General features: G+C 41.5%; 1 protein-coding gene across 5 annotated transcripts in view; it reads left to right on the forward strand.

Annotated features, from left to right (window-relative positions):
* Positions 1–15,531, forward strand: part of OXR1 (oxidation resistance 1) — an 807,173-nt gene that overhangs the window by 683,992 nt on the left and 107,650 nt on the right. For all 5 annotated transcript variants that reach the window (XM_077493164.1, XM_077493165.1, XM_077493167.1 and 2 more), the window contains one exon: positions 14,692–14,863. In XM_077493164.1, the coding sequence (XP_077349290.1) occupies positions 14,692–14,863 (172 nt within the window). The remainder of the gene's footprint in view (positions 1–14,691; positions 14,864–15,531) is intronic.

The following is a 15,531-nucleotide window of genomic DNA, read 5'->3' on the forward strand; positions in this document are numbered from 1 at the left end:
AGGTCCGCCTAAAAAACTGACTGGCGGAACTGAACAGATCGTCTGTGTGAAAGGGGCCTTGCTGGGAAACTTTAGTGTCTTATTTTTTGTGTGATATTCATTTTTTTAATGGGGCCTACTGTGTCCTGTGGTGGCATTGGGGCCAGTAGATAGAACCACAGCACGTGACGGGGGAAGCGGGCATCCAACACTGCTAGAAGGGTTGGTAATGGGTAAGGAAGATTTTCTTGAAGGCAGTAGCTACAACTAAAGGCAAAAGTTTTTTTTTTTTTGATAGAGTGGACATAGATTAGAACACCTGCCAGTTTTATTTCTGTCTGTGCCCCTGTGGCCCGGGGGCAGGCTGCGACCCTTTTCTCTTATCTGGCCCCTGGGGCACTATTTCTCGCACTGATGCCAATGATGGGGCTCTATTCCTCCCACTGGTTCCAGCAATGGGACACTATTCACCCCCCCCCCATTAAAACCAATGATGGGGTATTACTTCGGTCAACCGATATATCGGCCGATTTTTGTCATTTTTTTTTAATGAATCGGCATTAGCCGATTGTGCTGCAAATTAGGCCAATTTCATTTATGCACTAGCCGGTTCACACTGGGGAGATCCGACTTGCGGGGTGACTCGGTGCGACCCCCACACAGCGTGACTTCAGCATGACTTGCAAATGACTTCTGTAATAGAAGTCAATTCAAGTCACCTGAAGTCTCCCTGTCGGGAGCGACTTGAGTCTCTCCTATCTGGGCAGCCTGCCAAGTCTGAGAACATCGCTGATAAAAGAAGCAAAGAGATGCATTGTTTCTATTTATCAAAGGAATGAAGTCCGGTGTGTAGAAGATCTCGGTTTAACCATTTAAAGACTAAATCTTTTCTGACAAGTAAGTAAAAATCCAGTATTTTCTGCTAGAAAATCACTTGACCCCTAAACATTATATATATATATATATATATATATATATATATATATATATATATATGTATGTATGTATGTATGTATATATATATATATATATATATATATATATATATATATATATATATATATATATATATATATATATATATATATATATATATATATATTTTACCAAAGACCTTAGAGAATAAAATGGCTGCTGTTGCAATATTTTATGTCACATAGTATTTGCGCAGCGGTCTTTCAAATGCAATTTTTTTTGAAAAAATACACTTTTTAGTGAATATATAAAAAACAAAACAAAAAAACAGTAAATTTAGCCCCCCCCCCTTTTTTTTTTTTTCCAAAAGTTTTGATTAACTGTTTCTGTGTGTATTCAATATTTAAGATGCATATTTTCTTTTTAATCTAAATTATACATACTAATTCACTGATTGGAAGCTTGTTGTGTTTAACCACATGCCGACCAGCCACCGCAGTTGTACGGTGTAACGTTGCTTCACCCTGTGGCCACTAGGGGGTGAGTGTGCGCCGCTCGCTCCCCAGGACGATACTAGTGTCCGGCGGTCTCGATCGCCGCTGGGCTCCCGCGATCGCTCGGGCGCACGGAGAACCCGGAACTGTGTGTGTGTGTGTGTGTGTGTGTGTGTGTGTGTAAACACAGTTTCCGGTTCTTGGAGGGGAGACCTGACAGATCGTCTGTTCATACAGAGTATGAACAGCGATCTGTTAGTTTCTCTGTACAGTCCACTCCCCCTTCAGTTAGAACACAAACTAGGACACACATTAACCCCTTCAGTGCCCCCTAGTGTTAACCCCTTTACTGCCAGTGACCTTTTTACAATCAATGCATTGATCACTGTATTAATGCCAAAAATGTGTCAAAATTGTCCGATGTGTCCTCCATAATGTTGCAGTCACAAAAATCGCTGATCGCCACCATTAGTAGTAAAGATAATAAAAATGCTATAAAACGATCCCCTATTTTGTAGACTCTTTTGCGCAAACCGATCAATATACACTTATTGGGTTTTTTGTTTTGTTTTGTTTTTTACCAAAAAGAAGAATATCGGCCTAAACTGAGGAAAAATTTTTATTTTTATTTTTTTTTCAAAATTGTCGCTTTTTTTGTTTCTAGCGCAAAAAATAAAAACTGCATCAAATACCACCAAAAGAACGCTCTATTTGTGGGAAAAAAAAGGATGTCAGTTTTGTTTGGGAGCCACGTCGCATGACTAAGCAATTGTCAGTTAAAGCGTCGCAGTGCCGAATCGCAAAAAGTGCTCTGCCAAATGGTCTGGGGCTGAAGCGATTAATGTTTAATTTATGAAATTTTCAGTATTATTTCTTAACTCTTAGATTTTATGAGATGAAGGGGAAAAAAAAAAAAAAACCTTGGTCCAAAAAAAAAATCAGCATTATATATCGGCCATTGCCAGCCGCGATTTTCTTGATATTGACATCGGCCGGAGAAGACCCCATATCGGTCTACCTCTATTACTTACTCCCATTGACAGCATGGCATCTTCTAGTTCCTCTGGCCACAGTCCGGACACCCTAAGACCCCTTTCACACTGGGACGTTTTTCAGGCGCTTTAGCGTTAAAAAAAGCATCTGTAAATCGCTTGAAAGAAGCCTCATCTGCAATCCCAATGTGAAACCCCAAGTGCTTTAAGAGCCCTTTCACACTGCCAGTGCCTGAAAAATGCTTGTAAAGCGCAGCTTAAACTAGCGGAGCTTTACTAGCGTTTTTCGAGCGCTAGTGGGGCGCTTTTAACCCCTGCTAGTGGCCAAATAAAGGATTAAAAGCTCCCAAAAAAAAAGTGTTGCCAAAGGTGCTTTGCAGTCGCTTTTCAGGCGTTTTTGATGTCAATGGGAAGGGGCGCTTTAGGAGCGGTGTATTTACCACTCCAAAAGCGATGCAAAGAAGCTGCTTGCAGGACTTTTTTTTTTTATGCCCTGCCAGTGCAGCGCCTTAGTGTGAGAGCACTCGGGCTTTCACATTGGGGTTGCAGCTTCTTTCAGGTGCTTTACAGACAATTTTTATTTTTTTTAAGCTAAAGCGCCTGAAAAATGCCACAGTGTGAAAGGGGTCTAAAGCCTGAAGAACCGTAAACTGGCCGTTTGTTTAGAAAGTTTGAAGACCCCTGGTTTAGATGATGAAAATCATTACCTTTTTTTTTTTTTTTTTTTTTTTTTTTTCCCATTTGCTCAAGTATATGACTTCTATCTGTAAGCACTGTTTGAATCAAGATCTAACGTTTGCGTGTTTAAATATGTTGACAAAAAGTCAACAATTTCCATGGTCTGTACTTACTTTTTCACATGACTGCAATAAGACAGATCAAACCGCTGTTTGTGGCTGACGCATTGCATTTCCTGTAGTTTGGTGGTTTTAACCAATCTAGCTGTGACAGAGAAATTGATGAAGCACTTTTTTATTATTATTATTTTGTATTTTTTTTATATTTTTTTTTTTTTTTTTTTTTGCAGGCCTGTCCTTTCTTGAAAAGTGCTAGAAAGCAGCACAGCAAATTTTAAACCTGAAAGGAAGGTAGTCTGTACTGAGAGAAATGTGTAGATTCAGGCTAATATATTACAGTAGTATAACCAGAGCTAAAGTCCTCCTTGCATCAGATAAATACTAAAACAGCGATAAAACGAAGAAAAAAAATAGGAAGAAAAAAAAATTGATGGTAATGAAAACATAGGGCAATGGCAAACACCACGGCCAACAGTCTTTATGTAGCAGACGGATATGTGGACAGTTCAGAAATTTCGCAGTCACTTTTCTCTTAGCGTGCGCCTTCCACCAGAGTAAGAATGCAATTATTCACCTCGTGAAGCACACACCCTCTGGGGTTCAAACTCACCAGACGCCGCTAGAAATAGAGCCTTGTATCTGTGTCCAATTACCGCTCTGTGCTGACGCCCCACTTATGCAGAAGGTCCACTGGTAAAGGTACTCCGATTGTATCATAAAACACAAGGATAGATGTACATAGTGTAATCCTGTTTATTATAATGCAACATACCCATACAGCAGAAACCCCCCTTAATCCTAGCTGCTTACTTTTAAAATTCAATCAACAAGCATAAAGAAATACAATAGAGGGCGCTATCACCATCTCCAGCCATCCGCTGGAAGTGTGCTGTTCCTTGCAGACACTGTATTGCACTCCCTAGGGCCTGACCAGCACGCAAACCGGAAGTGAGGTTGTGCGCTCCACCACGCTCTGCCTTCTATCCGGGAGTGTAACACAGTTTTGTGCTGTGACTATTGTCGTCAAAACTGAATGTGAGGGGAAATCTAACATTTTAGGAGTCCCCAAAACAAAAGGGAAGAGTAAATAAGGGGTTTAACTGTTCCCTATTCTATCCCAAAACCATGGAAAGAAAGATTTTCCTACATGCACAACTGGGCACTTTCACCCCCTTCTTGCCCAGGCAAATTTTCAGCTTTCAGCGCTATTATAATTTGAATGACAATTACGTGGCCATGCAACACTGTACCCATATGAATTTTTTTTTATTTTTTTTATTTTAGCTTTCTTTTGTTATAAAAATTAGCAAATAATTTTGGTTCACTGATGGTGAAGCACTGATAATCGGGGCAAACAATGTGCCAACTGTGCCCTGTTAGATCTGTTCTCCTTTCTTCCCATGCTGTCTCTGTGTGAGGAAAGGAGAGCCGATGGCTGGCAAGTCTGTTCATGGTGATTGGACACAGCTGATCACATGGTAAAGGGCCACTGTGATTGGCCCTTTATCCTGATCTGTGATTAGCTGTGTCCGAGGCACACAGAGGTCATGGAGCTCATCTGATGCACGCCCCAGGGGCCAGCGGTCCACACTGTAGCCGTCCTTATAGGGTGGGAGTGAAGTGCTTAAAGGAAGTACTGGCCTCAAAGCATGCGCACTGGGCTTACAAAAATGCTGCTTTTATGCCCGGACAGAGGTACACCCCTACATATTTTTTGGAACTGTGGTGCGATTAAATCGATCTGGCAGAGAGTCTCATCCAAGGTTGCCCTGATCGCGGGCATACAAATTACCCTGACACATCAAATGTGTTTTGTTTTTGTTTTTTGCTGACCTACCTGAAGTCTCCCCTCCAGAACAAAAAATTGTCTCACACCTTGTTTAGTGAGTTTCATTGGGCTATTGCACTGTTCTGGTGTACCACAAGAGTCCCATGGGATCAGATCCCCAAATGTATGTCAGCAATACAGCTCATGGACAGACACTATGCCGATTTAGGACAGAAAGCGGGAGTCTTGGCCATCATATGGGTTAGTAAGTGTGTATAGACGCTCTACTACTGAGCAGCTAATAACGCCACAATCACAATTTTGATACCTTTTTTATTTCCTTTTTGTTTTGCAGTTGATTTGCTTTCTCTATTTTTATTATCTCTTGCACTTTACATAGGGTTAATTTTCGGCTGCAAAGCATGGCTGAGACAATCTTCAAGGATTATTTTAGTAGGTCCTCAATCGGTCCTCAGGTTGTATTCCAGAACCAAATGTACTAGAGCGGATTGCACGGTTTTGATACTTGCTATTTACAAGTGTTTTGTATGTGGTTTATTTTCTTGTTATCCTTATTCTACAATAAACCAATCGTTGGTATTAAAAAAAAAAAAATGTAGCGATGGCTCCTGAAGAGCACACGATATGTTTTTGAAATTTAACGTTACACCTGAACTACAGTTTGGTTTGGGTATAATTATTCCAAATTTTGACCTCCGCATCAGTCTGACTGGACTATAGGGTGTTCAGCCTGGCCACAGGGGGTGCTGTCTCTTCTGGCAGGCATGGTAACACAGTCTGGTTGGGTGCTTTAAGGTTACTTTCTCTCGGAGCCAGCCCAGTGGGAGTGTCACTCTTGCTGTGCTTTCTGGGAGAGTGTACTTAAGATGTGGATGTCACGTGGTTTGGGGTTCCAATCCAGAAGTATGTTCTGGCTCCATGGTCCTGGTCCTCCTGACCAGCCCCCAGGGCGCCTATGGCCTGGGGTGCAGATCCACCCGACTTTGTCTCGGGCTGGCTAGCCCGAGGCAAGGAAACTAAGGAAAGGATTCGGGGGTGGTCTGGTGCCATCTTGGGTTGTAGAGAGGCCCAGCGACTTCGTAGCTATCCAGGGGAGGACTCTTCAGAAGAAGGCCATGCAAGGGTTGGCTTCTTAGCAAGAGCCTGGTAAAGCTGAAGAACCCAAGTAAATCCTATTTCGTGCGGTATCGCCGGATCGGCTGAAAGATACTGGTACCACACGAGTGTTCTACAAGTATTCAAGTTTCCTTGTTCATGTTCTACAACAAAGTCTGTGGCAGAGACTTTATTCTTACATGTTCTACAACTGTTCCTGGTTTAAGCACCCGGTTGGTTACTAGGCCTTGTGAGACAGGGGCTATCCAACTAGAGTAAACATCCAGCCGTGAATGGCTCTTCTTTGTATTTATTCAAAGTAAGAAAGTTCTTTATTACTGACTGATACTAAGAGTACCTGGACTTTTCACCTAACCCTCTGATCCTAAACTAGAGACTGTCGTTAACTACGTTTTAGCAAATAAAAATCCCTTTAAGCGGATCTGCCGTCAGTCCCTAAAGTTTCTGGGCCATCTACCACGGGAACCCCTAGACACGATGAGCGAGCGAGAGAAGGGAACAGTAAGCCCAATCAAACCAGCAGCTCCTTTGAGGGTCAGTGCTGCAAATAAATGCTGCTTATACAGAGATTTAGCATTTTATTTTATTTTTTGCCTATAGAAGCAACTCTGCAAATGTTGGCCTATGCGTTCATGCACATTTGGGTGTTTACAGGTATAATTGTAGATCCATATCATACATCCATATTTGTTACAGGTTGAAAAAAAAAAACGGGAAGAAGATCTGGACAGCCGCACTCAAATGTTTTTTTTTTGCCTTTTATTCAAAAATTCTTGTGAACAGAAATACAAGCCACAGCAGGAACAGACTGGAGCTAATGCGTTTCACACTTCAATGTAGTGCTTAGTCACAGATACTATTCTCTGTGAATAGAAGGTATGACTAAGCGCTACATTGAAGTGTGAAACGCGTTAGCGCCTGTCTGTTCCTGCTGCGGCTTGTATTTTTGTTCACAAGAATTTTTAAATAAAAGGCAAAAAAAATGTTTCTTGAGTGCGGCTGTCCAGATCTTCTTCCTGTTTTTGATTGCTGTATGCATTGCTGGCACCTGGGCTTCCAAGCTGGATGAGAAGGTTTTCTACTGTCTCTTGACCTACCTGGAGCGGTGATATCTCTCTCTACCTTGGAAAAAAAAAAAACTCAAGTGCATTTTTGAGAGGAGCTTTTGAGTAGAAAAAAAAACACTTGATGCGCCTACACACGTCATTTAGGCATGTCAAGTGCTTTTAAGTGTATATCTTTCTAATGTTTTTGGAGAAAACCCTTCTAAACGCAAATGTGCCTTCACACGTGCACAATAGGCTCCATAGCAGCGTTTCTTATGCTGCTTTTTTTTTTGCCAGCAGTTCTGGTATTGTTTCTGCTGCTTAGTATGCATGGACCCTTAATGATCTTTTTAAATTGAGGTTTAGATGTAACTGGTTGTTAAACAATGCAGTCTTAAAGTGTTACTAAACCCACAAAAGTAAAAAAACAATCTGTATATGCAGTAAAGCATGCTTGTTAGACTCACTGTGGAACCTAAGGGGTTAATCCTCTGTATAGTGTAAAAAGGCTGTTTAATCCTGGCTCTTCGGATCCTCACTTTCTTCCAGTGTCCCTGATTCATCTCCAGATAGTACAGAGGATAGGGGACACTCTGCACATGCTCAGTTTGGTGTGTATTGCTAAAGAGTTTTGTGTGTGTGTGTGTGTGTGTGGTTTTATTTTTTATTTTCTTGGGAGGGTGCATGTGATCAGCACATGGCCAATCAGCACTGTCCAGACAGAGGGTCAGGGGTCCCTCAGCAGTATGAATAAGCCTCCTACAAGCGTTAACCAGACACTGATTGATTGAAGTCACAAGACTGCTATATACTGCTGTTGAGAGAGGGTATTTAGCAGTTTATATTTATTAAAACTATTGAATTTCTATGTTCTGTGTACTGTGGGAGAACAGTGAATGCAGGGTCTTCGCTTTAGTAATGCTTTAACCCAGGGGTTGACAAATTTGCTTGGAATCTAGGAGCCAGCTAAAAAAGTTAGGAACCAGGTCCGTGACGGCGATCTGGACCTGTCCCTGGCCTGACATGGAGACGAGTGAGGGGAAGATAGCCCCCAGCCCCCCACATATGAGATCACCCCTCATTGGACACACCGCTCGAGTGCTAAATGGCCGCTGTGATTGGTCATTTAGCATGATCTGTGATTGGCTGTATCCAAGGGACACGGCCAACACAGAACTTCCCCGATGCTCGCCCATGGCGGCGTGCAGAGGGGAAGTAAACAGGAGGATGTCTAGGGACGCCCTCCCGGCAATTGGTGTCCGCGCTGTAGACATCTTTCGTCTATAGCGCGGGCACGAAGTGGTTAACAAAAGAATGTGACTATTATTTCCGACATATTCCCGCTCATTTACTGCCATTTCCCTGCTAAGGGTTCGATCAGGTCCGCCTGAAAAACTGACAGGTGAACCTGATCAGACAGCCCTTGTGAAAGGGGTCAAGCAGGGAGGATCACAAATAATATTTTTTTTTTCCTTAATTAAAATAATTTTTTTTTTTTACTTTTTACAAAAAAAAACAAAAAACAAAAAACAAAAAAATATAAATATAAATATATATATATATATATATATATATATATATATATATATATATATATATATATATTTAAATTAATAAATAAATTAATAAATTTAATAACATATATATATATAATCTAATGAGAAGCCATTTACCAGCCACCACACTCACCGTTGGGCAAAAAACAGGCAGGGGAGCTTCACTCCATTAGGAATTAGCATTATTGGAATAGGGTGTAATTTCTACATCCACCACAAGATGGCGCCAGACTACCGAAAGATTTTAGAAGGCCGCAAAGCCGCGGCCTCAATTACTGGCCGGCGCGGCCCGATGGAATTGCGCGGCGGAGTTCGGGGTCCAAATGGAGACAGGATACCCCAGCAGCGTTGCCCCAGTCGCCAGGACACGAAATCTAGGCGCAAATGCGACCTGGCGACCGGGGTTTGTCGAGCCCTGCTTTAACCTCTTGCTGACTAGTCACCGCAGTTTTATGTTTGGCCACTAGCGATGACCGCCGGGCTCCTGCGATCGCTCATGATAAAGCGAGAACCGGCATGTGCGTGTGTAAAGACACAGATCCCGGTTCTCTCAGGGGGGAGTAGAGACAGATCGTGTGTTCATACTATGTATGAACACCGATCTGTCTCTCCCCTAGACAGTCCCATCCCCCCTACAGTTAGAACACAGTTAACCCCGAGATCGCCCCCTAGTGTTAAACCCTTCCCTGCCAGGGACATTTATAAAGTAATCAGAGCTTTTTTTTATAGCACTGATCGCTGTATAATTGACAGTGGTCCCAAAAATGTGTCAAATGTCCGATCTGTCCGCCACAATATCGCAGTCATTATAAAAATGGCAGATCGCGCCATTACTAGTAATAAAAAAAAAATGACATAAATCTATCCCCTATTTTGTAGACTTTTGCGCAAACCAATCAATATAGGCTTACCATTTATTATAGGCTTACCTGTAGGTCAAAGTAAAAAAAAATGGATATACAACCACTTTAAAGAGGAAGTAAACCCTGATGAGTTTACTTCCTCTTTGATTCCCTGCAAAGGTAAAGCATAATGGATTACTATGCATCGCATAGTAGTCCATTATGTGTCACTTACCTGACACAGGAGCCAGCAAAGTCACCGCTGTCCCCTTGTGTACGGAGCCTCCATCTTCTCGGTGGGTCTCGCTGCTCCGCCGCTGTCATTCGATGAAGCCGCGATGACGTCACTCCCGCGCATTCGCACGGGAGCCGCCACTCGCGGCATGTCGCCGTTGACAGCGGCGCGCTCAGTGCGCTTGCTCGCCGCTGTCTATGGCACATGCGCCGTAGACAGCGGTGCCTGTGTTTTGGAAAATATCTCCTAAACCTACACAGTATTTCTTGGACCTACAGGTAAGCCTTAATCTAGGCTTATCTGTAGGTCATAGTGGTTTGTAAGGGTTTACAACCACTTTAAGGGGCCCAATGGGCTTTTACCTCCTTCTGCAGGATTGCAAAACCTGAAGGTCAGTGGGAGGTTAACTGCATCGGCCAATGAATTCTGCATGATATCAGAAGCGTCCCAAACTGATGCCAGTGGCACAAGTCAAAAGCCAATTGACATGGTCCTTAACTTTTGGGGCTCATTTACAAATGTGCTGTGATCCTCTGGCTTGCAGCCAGCAGAGAACAGAACAGAATGACAGTTTGGTTAAAAAAAGAGAAATATGTTGGGTTTTGCCAGCTACTTACCCTGACTTGATTTTGATGAATGAGATGGCCTGCGGTGTGCATAGTGCAGTGGTGTATGGCCAGGGGGGTGGATAAAAATAAATGATTTTCTTTAAAAAATCTGAATTATTTGATATACATATTTATTATTTAATATATATATATATATATATATATATATATATATATATATATATATATAAATTTATTCTAATAAAATGCTTTTGGCGTAAAAATATAAAAGATAAAGAGTTTTCTTTTTAAGATACATTACTAATTTAAAAAAAAATTGTATATACTGCGCTGTGGAAAAAAAATTAGTGCAACTTAGCAGGCAACACTGCTATAGACAAACCGCAACAAAATAGATATGAAAAAGAAAGTGTGCCGCTTAAGTTAAATAATCAATATAAACACGTGTAAATATCATGAATATAAATCTTATGTGAAAAAGCAAATCCACTCAAAGTGTATACAGTAATAAAAAATTAAAATCCACTCAAAAATATGAAGTGAACAAAAACCAGAAAAAGACCACCAAAAGTCTATTGTTTCTCCGGTAATTATGCAAAACTCTCTCCCAGGTCCATAATTGAACAATTCCAAAGCGAAGCAGGTGATTTGATAAGCAAGTAGTGAAAATCCAACCACTAGTGTGACTAGTTTAGAGACTAGGAAGTTGACACCACCACCTTGATAAGGGAAGGGACTTACCAGATAGTATAGACCTAGTGAGACTTACACCACCTAAGTCAAAAAAGCTTGTTGGTTATGATCACCCAATGGAGATAGCAGGTCCTATATTCCGTCCTGGATACATTTTTTTGGAGTGGATTTGCTTTTTCACATAAGATTTATATTCATGATATTTCCGAATATGTTTACACGTGTTTATATTGATTATTTAACTTAATCGCCACACTTTCTTTTTCACATTAATAATTTAGTTTAGTTAGTTTTGAGCTTAGTACCTTAGTGTGTGTGTGTGTATGTGTATGTGTATGTGTATGTGTGTGTGTATATGTATATATATATATATATATATATATATATATATATATATATATATATATAATATACACATTGATGCAGTCACACAGTTTCACAGTAACCATGAGATAAAACAAAAGTTCAAAGAGTAAAGTGAATGGGACTGTCGTTGAGTCAATAGAGGGTCAGAGGAGGAGCCGCTGTGGGACAGACATGACAGTTGCTTTTTAAAAATGTATTTTAAATCGAGTTGATTTAATTCAAGCCTTTTAACTAGTGATTTAAAGCAACTTGCTTTAAATCAAATCCACCCTGTGTATGGCAGATAGGAATACTCTTTTTAAATGAGCTCCTTTTGTGTCACTTCCCCCAGATTTTAGAGGGGCTATGCATTACCAATGGTGGAGCCCTTACATTCACCTCTTGCTATTGCTGTTAACAGTCATCTCGGAGGCCAAGTTACAGTATACGCTAAAGCAAGGGTGCTCAACTTTTTGAAGAGCGAGGGTCACTTAAGTGATTTGGTAACTGGTCGTGGGCCACAATAAACTATAGGGTTTTACTTCCCCCAAATGTAAATGAGCCCTTACTGTCCTGAGCCCCCTATAAGGCTGCTTTCACACTGGTGTGCTGCAGATTACCCACACTGCGGGTGCAGCACAGTGCACCTGCGTCTTTCCTGCAGCTTAGCTGTGCTTTGCCATAGACTTTTATTATATCCTGCAAGTGTGGTACTTTCTGAAAGCATACCAAACTTGCAGGATATAATAGAATCTATGGAGTTTACTTAAAGTGGAGGACCACCCTGAAAAAAAAAAAATATTAAAAATGACAAAAAAATCTAAAAAAAAAAAGAGAATTTTTTTTTTTTTTTTTTTTACTTACCAGAAGTGCCTGTTGCTAGGCACATAATCCTAATCTTCCTCTTCCTCCTCCGCGGAGATCTTCTGGTCTTCTCTCCTCGTCGCGGCGCCTTCTGGGTAATGGGTCGTGCTGTGTTCTGGGAACTGTGTGTTCCAGAACACAGCGCGTCCCATTCACAAAGCGATGCGTGACTCGCGCATGCGCAGTAGGAAACGGGCAGTGAAGCCATAAGGCTCCACTGCCTGTTTCCCTTACAAGGAATGGCGGCGCCGGGACCCGAGAGCCGAGGGACGGGTCGGCCTCGGGCGGCCGACATCGCGGGCGCCCTGGACAGGTAAGTGGGCTGATTAAGTCAGCAGCTGCAGTGTTTGCAGCTGCTGACTTTTTTTTTTTTTTTTTTTTTAAATGGCCCTCCGCTTTAATAAAACTGGAGAGTGCAAAATCTGGTGCAGGTCTGCATAGAAACCAATCAGCTTCCAGGTTTTTTGTCAAAGCGTAATTGAACCAGCTGTTAGAAGCTGGCTACCATACATAGCTGCACCAGATTTTTCACTCTCCAGTTTTAGTAAATTCACCCCTATGGCTCAGTGCTGCTAAGCCACAGCAAAGTTGCAGGAGCACTGCGCTGCACCCGTGGGTTAGTGTGAAAGCAGCTGAATAGCTTCTAATCCTTTTATAGGTGCTAATATACCCATTGCAAAAGCTATTATGACTAGTGTTTGTGGTGTTCAAAGGATAAATTCACCTTTGGGAACATGTCACATGTTCCACTCATCGGCTTATGCGGCTCCTGCTCCCTCCATGGCGGCCTGCTCTGCCGGCGCTAGATCACTGGGCTTTGCCGCTCCAGGATAGCGGGTTGACAAGCCCAGATCACGGTCAACATGTTGCCGACCCCAGGCGTGGCATACGCTTCACTGGTTTGAGGCTATGGGCCACTGGTTGAGCACCCCTCTGTTAAAGTAACACCTCTAGATTTGTTTTAGGTTCACTTTGTAGAGGTTAAATCGCTGAATAAGGTGACCCATGTCATTCTGTTTGCTAGCCCATCTCGCTGTACCTGTGTATAGAGGGTGTTGTAAGCTCTTTATTGCAACTGAGTTTAAAAATTCCATCCAGGGGGGAAAAGACATTATGTAATATTTTGGGCAGCATAAGTGTACGCAGCCTATTGCATTAGGCCCGGTTCACACTTGTGCGATGCCAGACATCGCATGTAATTCACAGCGCACTGCTGTTCACATTACATGCTATGTCTGTGCGGTGCGATATCAGCCATACAGATAGTATAGCTGATTTTGCAGCGCATTCGGTCCAAACACGCACAGGACCCTTTTTTCTTTTCGGACCAGAATCGGATTGCATGTGTGTTCACACATATGCGATCCAATTCATGTCCGAACTGTCAGTTCGCAGTGCGATACACGAGCTGAAATGGGGGTGTCGTTAACATATAATGACACTCCCCAGCAATTCGCATATGGCAGTGTGAACTGCCGTGTGAGTCGGGTGTGATAATTCACACTTGATTCACAGGGTTCTCGCATCGCACAACTGTGAACCGGGCCTGAAAGCTTAAACACACATTTTATTATATAGATAGAGAGATTTTATATGTATGTATATATCTCTATCACGCACAAACTCCCACTGACTTCTGCTCAGTGCACAGGTGACACCCCTCCAGCAGAAGGCAGCACCAGATCTGAGGCTGATGCATCAACATTCCACCCAATGAAACTTAATTGCAGTACTAGGAGAAAGCAAGGAGGCGGCAGGCTCCATCTTGGGGATATTCCTGCAATCCTCCTGTGAGCTGCGAGTGCCTGAAACTGCTAGCAGGGGAAGGGGATTCGTCCCAGTAATGTGCATGTCATCCAGGACAGTTGGCAACCTATGGATGATTAGGGTGTGCCTACCTGGCACATCCTGTGTGCATGCCTATGCTGGGCAAACAGTACTCAGGCATGGCAGCTCTGACTTCTGAATGTAAAGTTGATTTTTATTTTTATTTTTATTTTTTCACCGCTGCGAACTAGGAATAGTTAGAGAGCTGTGATGTGACAGGGGGGAACAATAAAAGCTCCATAAATCTTTATGTGCATGTACTGTTTGATAGGATAGCATGGTATGGGTCACTGTAAATATTATGTATTGATCAGATGGTTTAAGCGCTCAAACTACCCTGGCATTCTTTAAAAAAAAAAAAAAAAAAATAGAAAACAAATGTGTGTGTATAAAAAAAAAAATAATATAATATAATTTTATATTAAATGTGTGTGTAAAATATATATATATATATATATATATATATATATATATATATATATATATATATATATATATATATATATATATACAATATTATAGACCCTTACTCATCTTGGTAATCATAAATAATTGATGTTAATGCACAGCTACCTGGGCTGTACAGGAAAGATGACATTATAATCCACATACCTTGTGTGTCTCTTCTGTAGGTGTATACTCCGCTATTGCCAAAGAAAAGCGAAGGCACAGAACCCATAAATATCTGTGTCTTCGAGTTGGGAAGCCAATGAAGAAAACATTTGTTTCTCAAGCCAGCGCATCAATGCAGCAGTACGCACAAAGAGACAAACTAGAGTACTGGTTCGCTGTTCCGCATGAAAGGTAAGCAGCTCCAGGGCATATTAATTGTACATGGAAATGTAGAGCAGCATTTTCTGGTTGTTTTATTGTAAACTTGAGACTTTTATTTATGCTCGATTTTTTTTTTTTTTTTTTTTTTTTTTTCTACAGTAAGGTATAGTATAGAGCAATGATGAGTCTCGGATTATTCCAAGAAAGAGCATTGGGTTCAACTTTACTGCCCTGGGAATAGCATCCCATCTCTGTACCAAAGAGCCACAGCTTCCAGTAGAGGCTTATGGCCAAGGCATTCCGCTTTGTGGTTCTTTTCAAAATGTTCTTTTTTTTTTTTTTTTTGTATTTGCATTAGCTTGCAGTCATATTACATAAAAAGAAAAAAAAAACTGAATGCATCTTGTCAGTCTATTTTATTTATCACACTTTCCAGCTTTCCAATGTGAAAATGGTGGTCTCTACCATATATTGTCTATTTCTATTATTATTGCTTATCTGGTTATATATTTAACAAAGAATTTCCTAAAATTTAGAAACTGTGCTGTTTAACCTCTTTTCCCTAGGTTGTACTGGGTGCCAGAGCTTGGTATCTAATAGAAGGCCTGCGGGCAGTCTTGAAGAGTGGTTGGCAGACATTAGAGAATGAAAAGTCCTACCCAACCAAAACTTTGGTGTTTTACTGCTGTCTGGAACCT

This window comes from Lithobates pipiens, unplaced genomic scaffold (genome assembly GCF_037356315.1).
Source record: "Lithobates pipiens isolate NorthernLeopardFrog02 unplaced genomic scaffold, aLitPip1_a1.2 Scaffold_19, whole genome shotgun sequence".
Classification (NCBI taxonomy): Eukaryota; Metazoa; Chordata; class Amphibia; order Anura; family Ranidae; genus Lithobates; species Lithobates pipiens.